Raw genomic sequence first — 22835 nt, forward strand, 5'->3', positions numbered from 1 at the left:
CCGGAGTTATTTCTAATGGAGCTGTATGCAGCCTCTGTTTCAAGGACAGTGTGTGGTTGAAAAAAACATAACCACAGTTCATCCTATATGTAACCTGTGGTCAGTTTATTGGCACTGTCAGTCAAATATTACAATCGATTAGACTTTGAGCTTTTAATATCATTCAATATCATTCAGTGTCCTCTTATAATCAAGTATATGTTTATATATCTGTGTAAAAGGAATACCTGTAGTCATATTTAATTTTCCTATCGAGGGGAGGCATGCTACATTTTTCAGAGCATTTTCTACAAAAGAAACAAATCAGAGAGATTAAATATTGTTACTGAAGTAGCCAGATTTCCTGCCTCTTTATGCTTTTATTGTGTAATAAGAATGTTAAATGCAAGTATAATTTATATTTGTTTCCATTTTATCAGTGATAGCTTTTCATACTCTTGCCCCGTTTATGCTCCATTCAACAGGTTCCTTTCAAATTGCATACAAGGCTTGTTTCTACAGATGTTTTGGAGCTAATCTGGCTCAAGGATATACAAACTTGTTTTAAATGTTAGGGCATAATCCACTAGGAAAGTTTTCCTATGCAGCTTTCAGGGAAATAATTGGGAACAGCACAAGCGTATGTATGTATGTTTGAAAATGTATTCTTGCAGAGCTTTTATTCATTTCACTAGAACTTCTGGATGAAGCTTCTTGTTAGATTCAAAATAACACTTTTGATTTAAACAGAAGATTAGAGAAAGAAAGAAAATTGTAGTCCGTAGAATAAAGTATTTTATGTTTAGAACAATATGAAGCTGGTGATACCTATTTTGTTTAATGTATTTCTTAATTATTTCAATTTTAATGTTTACATTTTACTGAAAAATAAAAGATAAAATAAACATGAGTAATTTTAAGAACAATTATTTTGATTATCAGTTTATATTGTTTGTATCACTCTGTGGCTCAAATTTTATCTGGAAATATTCCAATGTATATTGACAAAATGCATAGGATTGTGTTATAAGGAACAGCTTCTTCATATTATTAACATAATACATTTCATTAATCAGATGATTATTATTTACAAATAGTATTTATATAAATAATAATTAAAATGATAATGAATTATGCTTCAGAAAATTTTCTTGACCTTCTTTCATATCAGTTCATTAGTACTACTCATTGACTTCTAAATATTTTAAACTGTTTTTTTGTCTTTATAAATACAGTCTGTACTGTAAAGAAAAGAAAATATCTGGACATATAAATCAGACTGAAGTACTTGCATAAAACACTATATTCCTGGCTTGTGTGTACCTGCGGGTCTCTTCATTTCAAATTTCCTGCATCAACTTCTTCCCAGCAAGATTTTGCTTGATAAAGATGAAAAGTGAGGTCATGATTAGGAATATCTGAAAGAAATGCTGTGATACATCATCATGCCGGTTCTCAGCATTCTATTTGGGAATTTGTTAGTCGGTGCCGGGGAAAAAAAAGGCAGGTTGACAGCTAATAGATATCCCCACCATCCATTGTTTAGGTATTTTTGTCTTCTGTGATATTGAGAAAAAAGACAAGGAAGGGACTGGAAGCAACTAAAAAATGGCAAAAGATCAAAAAATCAATGGGACGAAGGAATGTGATCTGTTTATCAGGGTGTAGCTGCTCTTTCTGTTTGCATTAAGTCCGAGTGAGTGTCTTTGGTAGCCACGGAAGCTGCTTTCATTCACTCCCTAGGAGATGTAATACAAGCATGAAAGTTGCGATGCCTCACAAAGCGGACACATGTGAAAAAAAATTGTTAAACCACCAGCTTGGCATTACATCACCCCCTTTCCCCAGCTGAATTAGACTACTATCTTTGTCACAGATGCATTGTTGAACTCTGCAAGCATACCATTTGGCGTATAAGTGTTTAGGATGACCATATTTTTACGTTCTTTTTCTTGAAAACATCAATAAAATGAGTTGGTGTAATAGTTCAGTTAGTGGAAGTTCAAGGAGATGATTGAAGACATATGCTTTCAGGCTTTGACAGGTAGTGTAAAATCTCTGAGTGGACCCCTCGTTTTGCTTTAATGGATGAGGGGTTTGTTTTGCTTTATCGGAGATGGGAAAAAATGCAAACTCTGAAGTTTTACAATGCCTGTACTGTTTTAAAGACATTAGTTGGTCTAAGGTTTGTGTTGCCTGGGCTATCTTTATTACTGTAGATACTGGTATGCGTCCCTTCTCTTTCTTCCACCCACCTCATTTCTTCAGTGCTATGCCAGCCTATGAGAACTGATCAGGAGACAAGACAGTGCTCCAATCTAGTGGACAAATTTCTCTTCCCTTCTAGTTTCTGTGTGATAGGAAGTATCGCAGGGGCTGCATATTTTATAAACTTTCTATTAAAGTTGTGGCATGTTATCATAAAATGAATTGTGATACTTTGTATTACACTCTGGGATTGAGAGATAGACATAGGATTAAAAAAACAATTTCTAGGCATTTCTAGATGATAAATTTAATTTTCTTTGCTATTTGGAGGTCTTCTTTGAAAATGCAATTGTAATGAACGCATTCAGAACTGGAGAATAGATTTACCCTTGGCTTCAAATAGTTGACGTTATCAGGCTCTGTCATTCGTTCCTTCCTATTTTCGGGCTGCTAATTGATGTTTTTGATGTCAGCAAGAAAATTGAAGAAAATGTCATGTGTGAACCAGTGCGGAAGTTAATAAGATTGACTTCGTTGACAGAATTTACAATGAGCGCAGAGACCGCATAATGGGACCACTGCGAATTCGTGAGCTCTCTTTGGAGTCAAAATTGACACCTCACGCTAGGCCAGTGGTCGATAGGAAAGATGGAACATTTGGGAAGGTTCTTAATCTCATTTTTCTCTTCTTTTTTTTCCCTTCCTTTTTAACCTTTTGGAGCTTATTTAGTTGCACAAGCAGCTGTTTATCGAGAGGACTAATGCTTTGGACCAAGCCAAAGTCTTAGTTGAATCTTTGAACGCCCCTCAACAATGCCAATTTTTATGCTGTTTTGAGTTTGAAAGAAAAGGAGTGTTAAAAAGTTTAAACATGTTTCTTAGGGAACAATATACTAATATCACACAATGTTTTGACTAATAAAGCTGAAACATACATCTCTTTGAAATAAAGGCATTCACACAGTCTTAAGCAAAACAAATAACTCCATCTACAGAAAAATCTCATTCTAAGGACACTATTCCATAAACCTGTATGCTTAACTAAAATCTCATACCACCAGATGAGCTTACTATAGTAAGGTTTTTGCTATATTAGTTTACATTTCTAATAATGTGACTGAGTTTATTGGATTTTGTGTATATAATTATGGAATGGATTAGCTGAGTTTGGTTCAGTGAATCTGATTTTTCCCCCTCGCCTTTAGTGAAATGCGCTAACCCCCAATATGCCCACTACCCCCAAGCGGTTTTTTTTTTTGAACACACTGCACAAAATGTGCTCAGCCTCCAAGGATCTTCAGTAAGAGACATTATTCTTGGAATATCCAATTAATTCCATGGGTAGTGATCAGTTAGCGCTTCTTCTTACTTTCTCGCCATTTGAAATGCTAACACAATGAATATTATCTCATTGGTCTGCGTCCCTCGGCTAAGCTGTTGCCGCGGGCTGAGAATTTCATCGACTGATGAGACCAGAGGCTGCACCGATAAAAGGTTACAGTACGTGATTTGCATGCTAATTGAGGGTTGCTTACATGAACCTGAAAGTTCTATAACTTTTATTTGACTTTTTCTTTGTGTTCAGATGATTTTTGTTGGTTAAAAAAACTTTTAAATTGAATACGTTGCACATTATTACTATTTTTGTCTTGCTTTGGATGCCTTTCAATGCACAAATACTGAATGTTTTATATTTTGAATGAAATTAATCATATGGCTGACTCCACATTTGAGTTCTGATTAATAACAGTTCTGTGTTGGTATACAAACATCTTAAATAAAACCCTTTTTTTTCCAATTTGGGGAACATGTTTCTCTTCTATAATGAAATGTTGCCTTTGTGTTCAACCAAACCATAATTACTGCATCAATGTCACTTAGATCCCATTACACTGTATATGAGCTATATATACAGGGTTCCTTAATTATAAAAGTCCAAATCACAGGTTAATACATTTCTTGAAAACAGCCTGTTCCAACCTGATGTACTGATATATTCCACATGTTTTGGACTACAATGTCCACCATCCCAAGATAGTATGACAGTTAACTCTGATAACTGAAATTCAGCAGGGATTGTAGTCAGTCACAACTGGGATGAAAAAGCTGTTCTGAAATTATTAAAACAGAGTTGGGGACTTTTCGTGGGGAAATTAGTAGAACACCCATCAGATGTTAATTATGTTGCCTGAAACACAAACTGTTGTTTGCTTTTGTTTTCTACAATAGAAATCATACTTAAAAACTGAAAGATGCCAACCATGTCAAGTTTGTCCATTAATGCAAATAGCATAGAAGTCTAAAAATGAACTATTTAAAAAATGTGATGGATTCTGGATGCAAACACAAAATTTTATCGTATAAAATACAGCATGTCTGTTTAGGACACAAGAAAGGAGTCTCTGTGTTTTTAAGGCAGACATTCTAAGGTATCAATGGAAGTGATTGCTTTAGACTCAGTTACAACAAAGATTGTTTCTGATCTGAGAAGTTTTGTGATAGTGAAGGTAACTCTGTGGTTCTATCCTTTTTTAAAAAAGGTAGTAGATGTATGTGATTGACAAAAGAGAGAGAAAGAAAAAGGAGGAGGAGAAGAAGGAGAGGGAGAAGAGGTGAATTTCAGCCTTCCTATAGCTGTAATCTTAGAGGCTGGGTAATACATTTGGAGACATATTCCTACTGAATTAAAATCAGGAGACCTTTTCCAAAATTGCTAGTAAAAGGGTCTAGTGAAGCTAGGAATGAAAGTCTCCCCCTTTCTTTTCCTAGCTGTCTACGAGCAGTAAAGCAGGTGGCTCCCCGTGGCTGACTTTTCATGACAACATGCCATTAGAAATTGTGGTCCTGTTGATCAATCCACTCGACATGACAGCTTTGCCGCAAGGCCTAGCTCTTTGAGCACCAGTGCTGTGGCTTTTCCCTCCTTTTTTCCTGCACTAATTGGTGAAAGTTTTTACTGTGCTTGTGGCATAGGAAATTCTTTTGAACAGTGTCACAATCAAGTGTTGACTTCTTTAGAATTGCAAGTAGGTTAAGTGAGTATCAACATAGCAATATCTTTTAAGAGTTCTTTCTCCCTCCTCCAAAAAAAATATATCTTTAATCAAAATTTTGTTAGAGAAGAATCCAACAGTCAATGTTCAGAAGTAGTATTTTGGCAATGATTATTAAATAAACATATTGTCCATTTATACATATAATTATACCTTTTTCTTTTTTCATCATAAATATACTAATGCTCTTGTCAAAAATGTGAAAATAAAATAAGAATAATCACAAAAGGATTTTTTTTGAAAAAATAGTTACTATAAAGTTATTTGTGTAGTTTATTTTATTCAAAGAACTTTTTCAAGTTTTTCCCCAAAACCTGACCTAATATTGATATTATGCTATCAGATAAATATCAAGGAATGCTGCTCTTTGCAATGCAGAAAAGCAATTTACTGAATAATATGTGTATTTGTGAAGAAGATAATATTCTTGATACAAATATTTGCTGCATGTGTAAAAATGCATAAAAATATATCAATGAATTAAAAGATGTTATATAATGTGGGGAAACTGTATGAAAAGTTGTAAGTGTATGTATCTGTAGTACTTAGATATTTATGCTTTAGGATTCAACCACCAAGTTACTGTGCATTTTTCATGCAATATTGTCTTTTCATCTCATTAGCTTTCATGACTGCCGCAAGTCCTTTTGTTGTGCATAATAAATATATATCCCAAGGACTGTATATATTCTATAAAACTAATATCATTTAATGTAATTATATAAGCATGTATATTTAGTATTTCATAGTGAGGGAAGGAGCAAACATAAAGGGGAAAAAAGGAAATGCAGAGATCACAAATAGCTGTTTGTTCTCAATACATATCTAGCTCTAGAAAGCTGAAATTATTGCATAACTTTTACCACTGAACCCAGCTGAATACGCAGGAAATAACAGATATTTCAATCTGACTTAGCCAATGCAAATGTAAAAACAGTTACAGTTTTATTTTAAAAGTAGACCATTACCGAGGTTTATTTGTATTGTGTTCTCTCCTGTAAATTCTTAATAATTCTTTTTGTTGTCCTATTTTATATAGCCAAATGGAAAGGGGTATTAATTCATATCCTTAATTTTGCCCAGGAAAAAAAATTGTTAAAATTTGCATTATTAACATTATCAAGTCACTGGTTGGTAAAACATCAGACACGACGAGCAAGAAGGGCAGCTTAGGGAGAAGTGGGCTTTAAACTCTCAGCAGATTGGAGTTAGGATCAAAGGGGCTTGTTTTATGTGGCTGTGTGAGACTTTGAAGTCTTGACTGCACCTACAGCACTCATTTCATCAGGTTCACTGGTGTCTTAATAGCAGATCAATAAGTTTCAAAGTCGGAGAGTTAATTTGATACCAGTGCTGATGCAGTCGTGCTGGGGACGCCGAGAGAGGCAGGAGAAAGCAACCTATTAAGATCTAGGATGCAGAGAGGTGCCTGATGATGTTGATTCGATAGACAAAATCCCAAACTGTAAAAGTTGAGCTCAAAATTTCCAAGCTGTACCATATTATTAAGAGGAAAATTAGATGTTTGCTTTGTTGAAGGAGATGATAAATTAGTGGTTTTCTGCTTTGACCAAGATCCAAAAATACAGGCAACATTTTAATGGGTTTAATGTAAAATAAAAGGCCTGAACAAAGCAATTTTGTTTTTTGTTTTTATCTTTCAAAGATGATATATCTCTTATTTCTCCCAAAATAGGCAGGCGCATGAGAGAAAATATGATCTGTTGCGTATTTTTCAGGTTTTTTCCCCCGTTATATGATTTATACTGAAAAAAAGAAAATTATTTAAGGCAAAGTGGGGTTATCAGTACAAACAATAGTCGGACGAAATGTACTATGTTTTTAATTCTACCTTGTCACAATTCTGGCTATGTACAATTAATATTTCACCCTCAGTTTCATTATTTTCCTATATTGCAATATCTTCTTAAGGGCAAAACCAACTTAAATGTTGTTTATTGTGCATGATTTTCTTTTAGTCTGCAAAGGAAACAAAGTAGTTTCAATAAGTAGGCAATATTATTTATAGAAAAATAAAAATTATACTGATATAAAATGTTAAATTATGATAATGATTTATTCTTGTATCAGTAAAACATTCATCCAGGCATAGTTGATGGCAACCTGAACAGTTTTCACAAACTGAGACACATAGACACACGTAAATACATAATCCCTCTTAAAAAGAAATTTCTTTTTTTAGGAATCATAAGAACTTTTCCATCTGTATGTATGGTAGAAGTTTCCTTGCACCAGAGGTCAACTTCACACCCTTTTGGAACAAAACTCTAATTTAGAATGTTCATCTAAGGGTTGATAATGGCATTAGGGGGCCAGGAGGCTGGTCAGTGGGAGCCGTAGATTAGCGCTATAGCCACAGCAGCTTTACTTAGACCCCCATGATTCACTGGACAGATTAACTATCACATCTGTCATTTTTATCCCTTTTAATTCTTCCACTTTTGCCACATTTAAACTAATAAAAAAAATTCCCTAAAAAAAAAAAAAAAAGACGGAAGGGGAGGATTAATAAAAATTAGCAAAAAGCAAGTTCTTCAAAAAGAAGTCACCAAAGGTATGTTCCAAAATGCCTCTGTAAAATTATATTATTAAGCAATTGATTGGTTGATATTTGCGCGAGGGGGGGCATGTTTGTGTGCACATGTATATCAACTGAAGAGGGTAGATCCTAATAAACTGGTTAGAAAAGGTAAGCCAAGTTTTAAAACATTTAATTTCTTTAAAAGCAATTATTGTTCAAGTGGTTAGTAACTGAGCTTTGTATGAAAAATTCTCATTTTTTCCCCCAGTATTTGTTTCTTTTGGAATTTGTTTCTTTTGATTTCATGATTCTATTAATTAGAATTTATCATAAAGGTTGATTTCATGTTCAAAAATTCGGACCTGATTGAATGAAAATTAATGTTTGATCTCTTCCAAGCCCAAGGGGAGACTACTGTCTGGTTGCTGATTGCTTAATAATTATTGTTCCATAAGTGCAGTTTCCAATGTGTTTATTACAGAAAGATGTCAGTATTAAAAGGGAATTTAAGAGTTTCTATAAATGGAATCGTTGATAAAGTGAGTGAGACAGTTCTTGGGAACTGGGGAATTGGTACAGAAGGAATTGTAGGAGATGAAGGTGTCTCTTGTCAAATTTGGGTAGGAATTATTTACTATGCTGGCTTTTCTGGGCTGCTGAAGTAAAAGCGAAAACATGGAAAATTACTCGAGATGGTATGAATTGCTCGTTCTCTGTTCTTTTCTTTAAAATAACAAGAAAAGATTTAAGAAAATACCATATTTTTCTTAAAATACTATGAATAAAAAGCTGTCAACGTGGTTGGTATTTTTAATTTCTTAAAAATTCTTACAATAACCATAACTAAGTATCATGGATAGTATATCCCCACCCAATAATGATCTGCACTTCATTAAAAGAGTATTAATTTGGCTCTCGATCTCTTGGGAAGCACCTTAAAGATGATGTTGTGGGTGGGTGGGGGGGTTCCCCCCGAATTGTTTTTTAAAAAAATTCTAGCAGATTTGGTCCCTGTCAGTCAGAAATAATTGTGTTCTTAATCTTGTCCCTGATGGATGACTCGGAGTTCAGCAACGGGCCAGCTCCAATGACAAATACAATATTAATATTCATTAACTGCTTTGACAATGCTAATTTTGATGCAGTAGTAAAGGGCCTTCCAAAGTTAGCGGCCAAAGCATCAGAGCTACGCAAGGTGGCAAGATAATTTGTGCTGGTTTGCTGAGCTGAAGCCTTTTAAAGTCTATGGCAAAAAGCTAGGTACCACAAACAAAAAAGAGAAAGGGAAAAAGTTCTGAAGCATTGGAAAGCAGGGCGGCGGAAGTAATACGATCACACTCCGCTCAAAAATTTGACACCTCTGATGCAGTTTCTTTGAGTGAAATTTCTACAAAGTTGCAACAAAAAAAAAAAAGCATAGCATGGTAAGTCAGCACATTCGTGATTTTGTTTAATCTTTTTGATCTTTTCAATTATCACTATTTGAAGATCAATAGTCATTTTTCCTATTCTGCTTAGAAGACACGCAGTGGTGGTTTAATATGTGTTAGGACCATTCGCTTTATAGGCAGGCATCTGCAACTTTGTGTGATTTTTCTATTTAAGCTATGAGAAAATCTATATATGAAATGCTTCTTCTTCTTCTTCTTCTTCTTCTTTTTGGTCCCATTTTTAGCCATATATGTTAATTTTTAATGGTCTTTATAAAGTAATATATAATTCACATTTTCCTATTGATAAGAATTTTGGGATGGGGGCATTTTTGCAAGGAAGAAGAGAAAGAGCGGAACGATCTTCCATTTTTTACTGAAATTGAACCTCGTCTCCCCCCCCCCCCCCAATTGACTGGCATCAAATAGCTATTTAAGCTTCATTTCCCTGATGAGCAGTGAAGTAGTGCTTTCACCAAGTTAGGTGAACTTTGGAGAACTGAGATTTCCATTATATTTGCCAAGTCGGCAAACAAAATATCAGCTTTTGTTCTTTTGACTGACTATATGGGGGTTTGAGGGGAGGTGGAGAGAGAGAGAAATGAGAACTTTTCCCCCCACTTTTTGTGTGGTTTGGTATTGAATCAGGGGGAGAAGCAGGCATTGTTCATTTTCCTACCAAGCGAAATAATTCTATGAATGGAACTGGACTTGAGCATCTTTGCTGAAGAGCTGGTATTGCAGAGCTGTTCCTGTGTGTTTATCTGTTCAGTGCAGCTCCGTGGTGAATGGCTTAGGTAGGGTGCTGCCCTCCAGTGGATCAACCAACTGCAGTCTTAATACACATCATGTAGGTATGTTAATATAACAAGCGGCAGCATGCTTGAAACCAGGCAGCGTGAAGCATCCTGATTAAAACTGTTGTAAATGGTAAGCTATTCCTTTTCCTCCTTTCACACAGGGGCTAGCAGAATGAGTCTTTGCATTTCATGTATCAGCACTGATAGTTGCATTGTGTTGCATGTTTTTGTTGCATGTTAATTTTTGGTCAGTTCAGAGAATTTTAGGAGATTTTTGCCATGAGAAAAATGCTTTGGAGTTTGGGAACTTTTTATTAGGTTGGCTTCTACCATCATTACTGCAGAATCCTTTTGTTTTTTGTTTTCACTGAAGGTGTACATTATTCCTTATGGCTTATTCAGCTCTTGAAGGTTAGGTTAAGGAAGGCCATTGCCTTCCTTTCAACAACGTAACATTGACTTAGGGAAGCAGAATGTTCGGGAGTTTTTCTTTTGTAGAAAATCTCATAGCACCTTTTTTTCCCCAAGTTCTATAAATAATAAAGTTTTCTTTAACACCTGTATTCTGGACCTAACAAGAATCTGTGATTGAACAGCAGTTCAATTTCCTCTATCCCATGTTTAAGTGTAACTTCACTGCAATGTGAGAAGAGTTCCAAAACTTCACAGAGATACTTAATACAGTGGTCTTATTTTTTTTTCAACTTTCAAATATTCAGTTCTTAAATAGTAGAATTTCCATTCCTTTTTCCTGATGTTTTCTTTCCTACATCCCAGCCCAGAAGTACTTGGACTATGTTACTGCATTAAGTAAATGACTTCTCTCTGCAATGAGTTCGGAACAGTTCGCCTGGGGAGATAGATAGATATTGGAAGAAAGTTGGTAGGTTCACATGATTTCTTTAAGAAAAATTACAGGACAAAATATTGTCTTTCTTTCTCGCCTCCTATTTTTGGGACAGCCAAGAAGGAAGCCTTCTGTTTAAGGCAGTCCATCCTGTTTGCTGTACTTTATAAGTTATTGTTGCTAAATGATTGGGAACTGTCCATCACCAGCCAGAGAACTTGCAGTTTATTTAAGAAATTGCACGTGGGACAAAAGCAACTGATGGAGTGTGGTGGCCGCTGTGAATAGAGGGAGGGAATGCAATTAGTTGCCGTGCTGTTGGAGCTTTTTACTTGTCAAACTGGAGCCTCATTGCTTTTGTTAATACCATGTAAAGGGAAATTGCAGGGTTTTGTTTTGGTATTAAGGGCCTTAACGGTTGCTGGCTGACACTTTATTTGCAAAGGCTGGATAAGTGCGGGAAAAGGATGGTGGTGAGAAAAGCAAACAGAAGAACTCTTTCTCTTTTTGGGAGAAGCTCTTCCAGATGCTCAGGATTTTATATCCACTTCTGAATATAATGCAGCCAATGCACCTGTAAAATAAGGGTAATAAATGCATGATGACAGTTGCAGAGATTTTTGTCATATGTTTTGCCTAAAGCATTTTTCATTTTTAGCAAAATTTTATTCTGTGGGTTAATTTACTACATACCTATATAAAAACATGAGTGACAGGTCTTTATGGATTTAACAAGACTTCAGAATTTATCTTGATTGGGAACATTCAGGAACTTTCTTCCTTTGTAAAAATATAGTTCACTTTTGTGTATGAACTTCACTTGCGCTGCTTTTGTATTAATAACTAATAATGCTCTATAGTGCTAAAAATTCCTTAGCCATCATATTGGTGTTTTCTTCTGCACTGGTTATTTTGAGATTTGTAGTGAATTCGACCGTAGAAATTAAAGTGATGTCTTTGCAACTTTTCTCCCTTAAATCAATAATGATCAAGAAAAGTAGTTGACATGGATAACTTATAAAACATGGAGAAAATAAGTTAGCATTGTTCAGATCACTGAACAAACTGAAGCAATATTCTTCTTTACCCTCCACTTATGAAAACTTTTAATAAAAGTTGCCAGAGCAGAATATACCTTGGATGGAAAAAAAATCTTGCAAACATGCTAAGGTGATCTTCTCTTGCTTCTGTACAAAACTATCAGATTTTTACCCAAAGGGACAATTTTTTATGCCAGCAAAAGTTAAGACATGGAACATTGATCTAAAAGCAGAAGACCTGCTAAAGATTGTATTTGTGTCAGAATGACACGAAAATCAACTTCTTCCTTCAGGTCTATCACAAAAAACCCGGTTTGGTGGTATCTGACAGTTGCTCATATAAAGTGATTGCTTGCTTCACTTAGGTGCTCATGTTCCCTCATGGCTCTCTGTTGTTGCCTTGCTTCACAGCTTAATGTTACCCATGCTATCTGAATTGTTGTAGTGTTGTCATTGATTTCCAAGGTAACTGCTTTTTAAAGTTATCCGTAACAGACAGACAAAGGGGTGGGGGTGAGAATTTGGGCATTGGAACCTAGAAATGATTACTCTGAGTTTTGATATCCACAGCCGAACTCTTAGAAAACAAGACACTTCTCTCAGCCAACATCCGATGTCACAATGGATGCTGAACATTCAGAGAACTCCAGGCCTCAAAACTGGAAACATCTTGATCTTTTAGGACCATACTTTAAGTGAAAACATGGGTAGAGGAATGGGAGGGTAACAGAGGGCAACAGAAAGGGAAAAGCAGACAGGGAAAATAATATAGAGAACAATTGGCATTTTGGTTGTGAAGGAAAAAAAAAACCTTTTATGACTAAGAGTGGGGAAAACAAAGCTGTTATGTACCCAAGAGATGCACTTTTAATGGGAATGGAAGATTTGAGTGGTAAAGGAGGAACACTCGCCTCTGGCTTCTCTCTGTTCCAGCATTTTGGCTGTTGGCATCTCAATTTGAATTGCTGGGTGAGTAACATTTGTGTGTGTATGTGAGTATGAATTTTTGTGCATGTAGTGTGCATGTGCAGCTTTCTAGTAATGACCACTGAACTAGTTGTGTAACTTGTTTTCATTAGTGCCGGAGGTATCATTAAAAAAAGAAGAATCAATTCAAGCTGTGACCTTTATTCAATGCTTTTTTTTTTTTTTAAAAAAAGAATCACTTTTGAGGAGGGGGATAGGGAAAGAATGATTTGTCACTGACAGCTCTTAACATGCTTAACATTGCATAACAACACAAAACATATATTTTTGCCACATGCAAAGACATGGGACTATTTAAAAATTGATTTTTCTTGTTTTTGAAGCGAAGTCATTTTCTTTTTGTAGTGTTGTCATAGAAAAGGGGGTTTCATAATTTGCAGCTGGTTACATTTATTGAACTAAAGCTGCTGAGTAAAGCTTGCCAATGAAAACCAATGTGTGTGGATGGAAGCATATATTTCTTGTGTAAAATATCTACAAAAAGGCATAAAGCATACTGAAATATTACTTTTTTCATTTATGTTATACTTCAACAAATTTTGTTGTGAATATTTCACCTTTCCCTATTTTAGAACAAATTATTGAGAACATAATTATGGAGATTAATGAAATAAATTCTATGTGTGGCTTCTCAGAAGTAAATTCCATTGCTCTCAGGCATGCTTATTTGAGTTACATGGATATGGGACTTAGGTTTTAATATTTTTTTAAACTAATTTGCTCATCTAAAACTTCAGTCCTTTGCACACTTACACAGTAGTAAGCCGTATGAATTCCAGTGGAATTATTTTTAAGTTTATATATCATAATTATACTTCAAATTCTTTACATTGCATTATTTGTCTACTGTCTTATCTTTATATACATTACATTTATAGATTCTTCTCTCTCCCTTGAAGCAGTTTCTGTAGGATTATTACAATATGCCTTTGGCATTTTGAATGGCTAAAGGTTTCATCTGTAAATAATTCTAACTCTTTGGGGGGAAATGTTTGTTTGCTGCATCAAAAAAATAACTCACTGATGATACATATTTCAAAGAAATCCTTCAAATTATTTGGTTAATAGTATTATTAATATGCATCATTTTAAATGAGGAGAAATAAGTATTTAATGCTGACGTTTAGGCCTGCTTATGGATTTCCTTCTTTCCTTCTATGCTTTTAAACTTTGTTGAAAAATTAGTACTTATTTCATTCAAATGTAGTTTTAAAAAATCATGAGTTGTGTGTGACTGCAGACCTAAGCGTATTTTCCGAGATATAAACTCCATGGAACTGTATGAAGTTTATTCTGTTATAAATATGCTTAGGTCTGTAGCTGCTGTCACTGGATTTTACTTTCAAAAGGATTCTACAGTACTGAGAAATTAAAGCAATTGAACTCTGTAGAAGTTATTATGAGATTAGTTTGGAGACAATTATTCCGTTATATCTATTCCCCCAAAATTTGATAAGCAAAACAAATGTCATTTGAGAGTGACATTCAGTCATTACTTGATGATTCTGTACATATCTAAAACTATTACTTTTATATCGTTATGGAATATACTTTTTAAGCAAAATAGGGCAAGTTCTATTATAGAATTCATTCCGTATATTTTACCAAGATATTAGAAGATTTGTAATAATGGTTCTTTAATTTGTAGTTCTTGATAATACCTTATAGAAAGTAAAACTTTATACAGTGATAAGTCTAGTCCTTTCATTTCACTTTGTCCTTTTTACAAAGCTTCCATTCAATCTTAGATATTAGTAATTTAATAGACTTTGGTTCCAAATACCACTGTTATTGGAAATCATTCTGTTTTTCTCTACTGCAAAAAGACTGTGTGTTATTCAGTCCAGTTCATATATAAATACATGAATTTCCATACTCCAATAGTTTTAAAAAAATCAAAAATAATATTTTTGGAGGAAAGCAATATGTGACTTCTTTCTGACTTTGCAAAGCATAGCTATTTGTATCCTTGACTTCTGGAAATATTTGTTGTGATTTTTTTAGACCATTCTCCTTTTTTAGACCTCTCACTTTTCAGGCATTATATTCTTTATTTGTATTAAATTCAGACTTGCGATGTGTAACACCAAAGTATTTGCATAGTTTAGAGAAAATATAAATATTAAAAAGAGTGCTTGACTTTCAACATTTCTACCATTTTCTTGCAAAAAGTATTGATTTTGCCATTAAAACTTTCTATATCAGACATGTACCTTTGTACATAAATGGTTGATCTTTTATAATGCTAGCAAAACAAAATATGGCTGGTGAGTTATATGAAGTTCAATAATAGTTCAATGCAGTATTTCCTTATTAATAATGAAAATTTAACTTTTCAAGCAAGATATCAATTGCTACAAAAAATCTTACCTAACCATTTGAACATTACCATTAAAAAAAAATTACATAAATTTTTAGCAGTCAATCTCTCTCTCTCTTCATGGATCTTTCACATACTATTATTATGTGAAATTTTGCTTCTAAGCCAAGCAGAGTCACTTTTTGTGAGATGGACGGCGATATAAATTTGATAAATAAATAAATAAATAAATAAATAAATCCATTTAAAGTATACGCTAAATATCCCCCCCCCCCAGAATTGTTTAATTTGCTGGGCTTCCTCCTCCTCTTCCTCCAAGAGCAGTGAATGCTCATGATTTCACCTTCACCATTCCTAGTAAGTTTCCCTGAGTTTTTTGAAACTCGTTTGTTGCTAGTTATTATTAGAAAAAAATGTCCAAGTCAGTAGTTTATTTTTGTTCCTACAAACCAATTAAGTAAAAATATATTTGAACCATCAAAAATAGTTTTATCCAATATGTTAATTGATCAGACATTTAAAAGAACCTGGATAAAAGGATATGGGTTCTGAATGAACATTTTCCCAAGTTTTATTTAAATGAATGTCATATTCCAAAGTTCTGAAGCAAGAAGTTGGCTCGGTTTTATCTTATTAACCCTTCAGATAATAATTTGGAGTTTGATTAGCTTTTGAGGACGCTTGTAGCCCTTATTTAATGGGAACAATTCTCCAGTCAGGAAATAGCCAGTGAAAGAAAAACAGAAGAGAAGTATTCAGGTCACCCCTTCTTTTAAAGGGTTTGTGGGTATAGGGAGTTAGATTTTTGTGAAAGTCTGGCTAGGAAAGTATTGTCCACACTCATGGCTGTCAGTGCTCCTGCCATCATTTATGTGAGGGAAGAAAATGAGTCCTTTTAACATAAGGAGCTATGTTTATCAATGGAAGCCTTGTCTTCAGTTACAATAGGGAGTGAGCTTAGGGCAAGACCTTAGGCAGAAATGAGCTACGTTAAAGTTTGAAAGGGTTCAGAGCACTGTATCAGTGACAATAGGCTAAGGAGAAGGAGATTCCTGGAGAAAATGCTTAGTCAGGTGTGAAAGTATTCTTTATGTCAATAAAATGTATGTTGAGTCAGTAAATATAATAGTCCTTAATTCCCTCAAGAGTAATGCAGAGAAGGCACTGACAAGTTTGCATTTGTTGTCTTCAGAAATTCTTTTAAAGTTTGACATGTTAAAAAAGTCTGATCAAAATCAAGCATAACTATGGCATTAAAATACATACTTTAATGTCTTTTTCTATTTTTTTAAAATAGCTTTGTTAATAACTCCAAAATGCTTTTTGTTGATCTGGTCCTATTTAACTATACTGGAGATAAATAAGATTGGATATAATATCTATGAGAGTAAACAACTGATATCAGTTTTCAGAGAGGAACATGTTATAGCTTGGAAGTCTTAGTTATTGAAAATTACTAATCCAGATGGTATAATGCAGAGTTCTGGCACAAAATATAGAAAGCCTACAAGACCCACAAATATATATTGGTCTTTGTTTATCAGGTTTGTAAAGACAGCTTAAAGTTTATAATCCATTTTTTATCCTGCACTATACTAGAAGAGTACTGAAGAGGAGGGCATGGCAGGAAAAATAGAGATGGAGAGGCAGAGATGTAGTTTCATTTGTATTTCAGTTTTAGAGCTGAATTCTGTTTCTCTTACAATTTTGGCCTCCATCTTGGAGTAAGAATTAAAATGCATAGGTCTAAAACGCAGTGCCTAGTAACATGCCTAAAGATTACAAAAGTGATCAGTTTGGGTTGGAAATCCAGGATGCTAACAAAACATGATAATTGTGATAGCACAAATTTATGTTTCAGGTAGGTATGCAATATGAGAGTTTCATTCCTGGCTGTAACCTAACGGAATATATATCACGGACTCAACTTATTCCTATGTGTCCTTATTCCTTTCTGTCATGTAACCTTCTAGTATTAAGTACATTTATTGCTGTTGCATTTAAGTATCTTTGATACTCCTCCTCCACATACATAATAATCTAGATCAAATCCCAACATTGTGGAAACAGACTTGCACAAATGGATTTTTCCTCTCTTCTTCCCTCTAGTCATCACCTTCCAGAGTAGATTCTGAGAGTGAGGACATTCAGCTGGTGAGCTGGAGAAAAAGGAAGTTACTTCTCCTACCCCCTTGTTGTTGTTCAGAAGTTGTTCCGTCACCAAAGGAAGTTAATTGTATACAGCCCCTAAGATTTTTTTCACCTTTCTCTTGGAGTAATTTATAGGAATTTACTAAAGGCACAGCTGCATTTTTAATACACCGTGGCTGAAATTTCTAATAGGAAGGTCTCGTCCATGGTTTATGTTGTCTTCATTTATACATATGCTAATCCATTTCTAATATTTGTTCAGTAACTTTATTGATTCTACGACTGTAATATAATCTGGTTTGCTTCAGGCATAGACAATCAAAGAAAAGTGGAAAAAATGCCAAACTTTTCCAACTTGCTTTTTCATTAAGCCAGAATTAATTTCCAGGTTTACCAAAAGTAGGGCCCTCCATATGTCCACATTTTCATCCATCTTCTATTTGTATTTGTTTGTATTCTAACGCTATCAACTAGAGTAAGAAAAATCCTGTTCTGTTATTTATTAATGGCATTTTAAAAGATATACTTCCAGAAAATTTCAGTGTTGTTAGAATAATGATTTGGTTTTAATGTAAAGTAAGGACAAAGTAATAGGGAAATATACATATATATAATATATGTGGAAGAAGGATTGAGCTAAGTTGATATAACACTGCTTTTTATCTAATTTCTGTGTCTTACCTTTTATAGACATTTGATTGTGCTAGAGACTGCTTTTTCTTTTTTCTTTTTGGTCAGGCAATCCCCCTGTTCACTTCAAAGACAGAATGAAATGGAGTATTAATTCTTAACACCCACACTGCTAATAGTCTCCCCCTGGGCTTCCCCACCCAGAAAGCTTATTAATATAATTCCATAATCCTACTCACAAAATCAACTTCCTTTGTTACAAACCAGACATACTTCCAAAATTACCTTTGCCTTCTTGTTTGAATTGTTGGCCATCTTTGCCCTAACCCTTCCTTTTTCAGTAAATGTGCCTAACGTATTGGTGCCATTATACATTTAACAAAACTAAATTGCAGTGGACAAGCAATGTTCAATTTTATTTCTGGCTAGATACAGTATAAAACTATCTGCTAGCCTGTTTCCATAACATAAACTATATTTTAGCAGTCATATTTGTCCAAAATTAAAGTTGCACAAACTGTAGCAAAAGACATCCATGTGACACCCACCCTGATGATATTCCAGTGTGTGGAATGGGGCTGGAGCTGGGGTGGATGTTCAACCTCCATCTTTTTTTTGGCAGGGGAGGGGTGTTATATTTTGTGATACTGTATAAACAACCATGGATGTGCATGGTTCTTTTTTGCATGGTTTTATGCCTTATTTCTAATTATAAGCCACCCAGACTTGTCTGGAGTTGGACAGAGCCTGTAAATTGTAATGGTCATCATCATCATCATTTTATATAATGAGGACTCAATGAGATCTTTAATTTCATGAAAAAGGAGGGCTCAGTGAGAATTTGGAATGAGAATGAAGTAAGCCATAGAGAAATCCTTCAGAAACGTTAAGTCTTTACCAAATTTTTATTAAGCATTGAAAGTGGACTCGCAGAACTCAAAATAGCAAAATGTAACAGGAACATAGGGATCTCCTTCATAACATGCATTGCAAGTCTGATGTAATTCAGAAACTCGGGTCCTCCAAATGTTAGTATCAGAATGCTATGCTTGGATGCCGAATGAGTGTGCAAAAGATGAACAAAATGTGCCAACAAATAAACTAGATTTCAGAGATTCATCTGGCACAGAACAGTGAATAAACTGATAGGTTAAATTGTCAAATTTTTTGGCTGCATATGTCCTCCTCAGTGATTATTCATAGAAGACATCAGTATATATTGTCTCTGTGCCTGGAATAATATTTAGAAAATCAGAATTGTGTTTGATTTCCCAAGAATGAACAAGCACGAATGAACTCTGAATGATTGCTTCATCTTAGTTCATCCTGCCAGAAGCAGTGAAACAAATTCTATAACAACAACAACAATAGTTGTTACTATTTTACAAGTTGTTACTATTTTACAAGTTAGTGAATTAAGTTAATTTATCTTTATTACCATTTATCTTCATTATCATAGAGTGTGATTATTCCAGGATTATATGCAACATAACTCTAAACATGTTTACTAAGTCCCTATGCATTCAATGACACTGTGTAGTTATGTTTTCAATAATTGTAGCATTGTGGAGGACTCCTGCAGAGTCAGAAATAAATCTTGTTAACAGTTTTAAAAACTACTTCCCTGTTAAAAAGTGTTTACGTAATGAATAAATAGCTATGGTAGAATTTTAATTTTCATCAAGTACAAATTACTGTTTTTTCCGAATCCAACTGAAAATTGCAAAGCAAGCAAACTAGATTGATACAGTATAATAAAACATGCTTTGAAAGAGTAAAATATTTCAAAGGAAATTCAGAATTCAAGTATTTTTAACAGAAGAATTCTTCTAGGTTTCCTTGTATCTCTTGAAGGTGTCCATCCATCTCTTTTTGGAATGACAATTGCTAATCTAGATTAAGGATAATTGCAAAGACTCTGACAGCTCCTGGACTAAGGTGGCGCTTGTAGGCACTACTCACTGTCCCTATTCTTTTAATGTAATTCCTTTTACTTGATGTTAATGCAAATTGTTCCTTACTGAAAGTAATAAAAGGAAATGAAGACACATTTGAAAATGAAAGTTGACGCTAATCCATTCTTCATCTAATACTAGACTCTTTATCTTTGCTGCTACCTAATCTGGTTAAATGTCCCTGTTGTAGGATTTTAGTGTAAATCCTCTATAGGGAATAGGGTTCCCCCTCCTTCTCCTTCTCTCTCGTGAGTGTGTATCAATGTGTGTGAATTGCAGTTGGATTATTTACAGAAAAAAATGGCTCAGCAGTCTGCTTGTTTCATCTTTGTGTGTGTGTGTGTGCAATTCACTGTGCAATAAAAACAAAAACAGATTCCCCCTTCCCCATTTTAGTTTTTTATTCTTTATTCCCTTTCTGTTTTTCCTGTGGAAGAATAAAAAATAAAAAGTTCAACTATAATACAAAATTTGATATTTGGTATTTTATTTCTGAGAGTGATATGGTTTTAAGCATTTCCTTCTTTCCACCTCCCTCCTCCAAGTTATATTCACAGCCAATGAGAAATTGCATATTAATATGCTCTGTTTATTTGATTGGCACCCTTGCCTATATGCCTATTCAGAAGAGAGTCCCCTGGAATTCAATAAGTCCCATTAGGTTCACTGGCATTTATCTTGCAGGTAAGCATGTATAGGCTTTGCCATCTTTGAGACAATCAGATAATCTTTGCTTGCTTGCTTGTTTTTTGTTTAATGAACTAAAACCCCAAATTAATTTCTTTCTTTAGGACATACTTGTAAGATTAAAAGAAATGTATGGTGGGTCAGTAGTTAACTTAGTTTAAGAAAGACATGGAGCTTAATGTGGACATGTCTTGAGGATGAAGTTTAAAAAGTATATGGGGAAAAGTTTGTTATAGTGTGAGAATTGCATTTGAAAAACCCAAAGTCTACCTTTTAAATACTATAGGGCCAAAGCTAATTTGTTTCTAGGTAGATCAGCCGTATGATTGGTTCGGGTTGGTTCATGTCCACTAACAACACAGCTTTTGAATTGCTGACACATGGATTTCATTTGTGACCAGAGCTATGTGTCCTGAAATGAACTCTGCAGTACACACATCTGACTGTGAGTAAGATCTGTGTGTCAGCAATTTTAAGGTTACGTTATTTGGCACAGGGTGAAAAGTGTTTCTTATACCTGATAGAGATGAGCAAACAATTGCTCCCTGAGAGTTCAATATTTTGTGACACCCTCAAAATTCCGTAGTGCAAACATCATGTCTTAGTCTAAACAAAGGAAACAAAGAACCCTTAGTACCACAACAACAGTTTTCCATCAGATGGTGAGATGTTCCTTTATATATAATGAAAATCTTTAAAATTTAAAATGAAGTCTAGGCTCTTCCATGTATGGCATTTGCTGTGTTTCCTCACCATTTCAGACTTCTTTTAATTCAGTTACAATGGAGAAGGAAAGACTGCAAACATGCTGGAACTTCAGCATGGGCAGTTTCCCATTGGTTGAAACTCCTTGCTTGCCCCATCTCCTTGGTTTTCCGTCCCCTTTGAAGACAAGTCACCATAACACCTCATCATTTCACTGTGCTTTTGAAATTGAATGGGTTAGGGGCAGGGAGCACAGGAAGCCAGTTTCTTCATTGGTTTGCTAGAGGGAACACTGGCCAGTTCATGATTTATACTGAGTGCTTTGTGATAGCCATGGTAAGGACATGACAGGTCACTGAGAAAACATTTTTGACCATTTAAAGTGGCTTTAAAGAGTGGCTATGAAGAAGTCCCTAAAAGAGGGAGTAAAGAGGCTTCATTTTACAGGTCAGGAATTTCATTCCAGAGAGTGAGAGCTTAACAACATTGAATTTATTTTAATTCACTTCCTAGTAAAGAAACTAAGAATCCCAGAGCATTAGAGAAAGGAGGAAGAAAGAGCCTATTGAAGATATTCTCACATTCTGAACATGGAGAGTCATAAACATCTGTACTGTGTATGTGTGTGCATGATTGTGTATATGTGTGTGTGTGCGTGTGCATATGTTTAAATAGCTTCCTTAATGTGTCTACTTGGAACATTATTAATGCAGCATCTTCCCTACACTTTTTATTTTCTATTTTTACAGTCTAACAAAGTCCCAGTTGTGCAGCACCCACACCATGTACATCCCCTTACACCGCTTATTACGTACAGCAATGAGCACTTCACGCCAGGGAATCCTCCTCCACACTTACCAGCCGATGTAGATCCCAAAACAGGTAGGTTGTAAGTGTTATTGCAGAGGGATGTCTGCGAATGGGTTAGGCTTTAAAGAAGTTCTTTAAATAAGGTAGTGTCAGATCAACTAAGGAAGGAAAATATTGGCAAAGTATAACAAAAGGAACAATTTCAAAATGATGAAAAATGAGCAAATTAATTATAAGTGATGACATTTTGTAAGATAGGTAAGTTGTAGGTTCCTGCATACATGACTTTGAAATGATATGCCCTATCATTCAGCACATTCTAATGATAATGCAGTCCATTTCTGATGTCTGTTTTTAGGTGGGATACATGGATACCAAGCAGAAACTAAATCTTATGGTTTAAAGAAAAATACCAAGATGATACTCAACTGTTCCTAAAAGCTGTTGATAGAGGTCTACTTTAATAAAAATCATAAAGAATTATCTTATATACCATTGTTCTTAGAAAGAGGAGAAAGGAAATTTCCATTGTAGGATAAAATGATTCAAATGAATATTATCAGGGATAATTATTATCAGGATAGATATAAATGTAGATGATATATATGAAATAGAGATTAGATTGTATTTTAAAAAGTTTTATTTCCATTTCCAAGCCCTGCAAATTACACTTAACTAAATAAATCTACCA

The 22835-nt window shown here is 34.7% G+C and overlaps 1 protein-coding gene across 19 annotated transcripts in view; it reads left to right on the forward strand.

Annotated features, from left to right (window-relative positions):
• Positions 1 to 22835, forward strand: part of TCF7L2 (transcription factor 7 like 2) — a 208590-nt gene that overhangs the window by 150455 nt on the left and 35300 nt on the right. For all 19 annotated transcript variants that reach the window (XM_025166840.2, XM_025166843.2, XM_007428523.4 and 16 more), the window contains exon 5: positions 22084 to 22216. In XM_025166840.2, coding sequence (XP_025022608.1) covers positions 22084 to 22216 — 133 coding nt within the window. The remainder of the gene's footprint in view (positions 1 to 22083; positions 22217 to 22835) is intronic.

The sequence above is a fragment of the Python bivittatus genome, unplaced genomic scaffold (assembly GCF_059951505.1).
Source record: "Python bivittatus isolate LINGU-HERP-01145 unplaced genomic scaffold, Pbiv_v1 ctg000980_np1212, whole genome shotgun sequence".
In the NCBI taxonomy this organism is placed as follows: Eukaryota; Metazoa; Chordata; class Lepidosauria; order Squamata; family Pythonidae; genus Python; species Python bivittatus.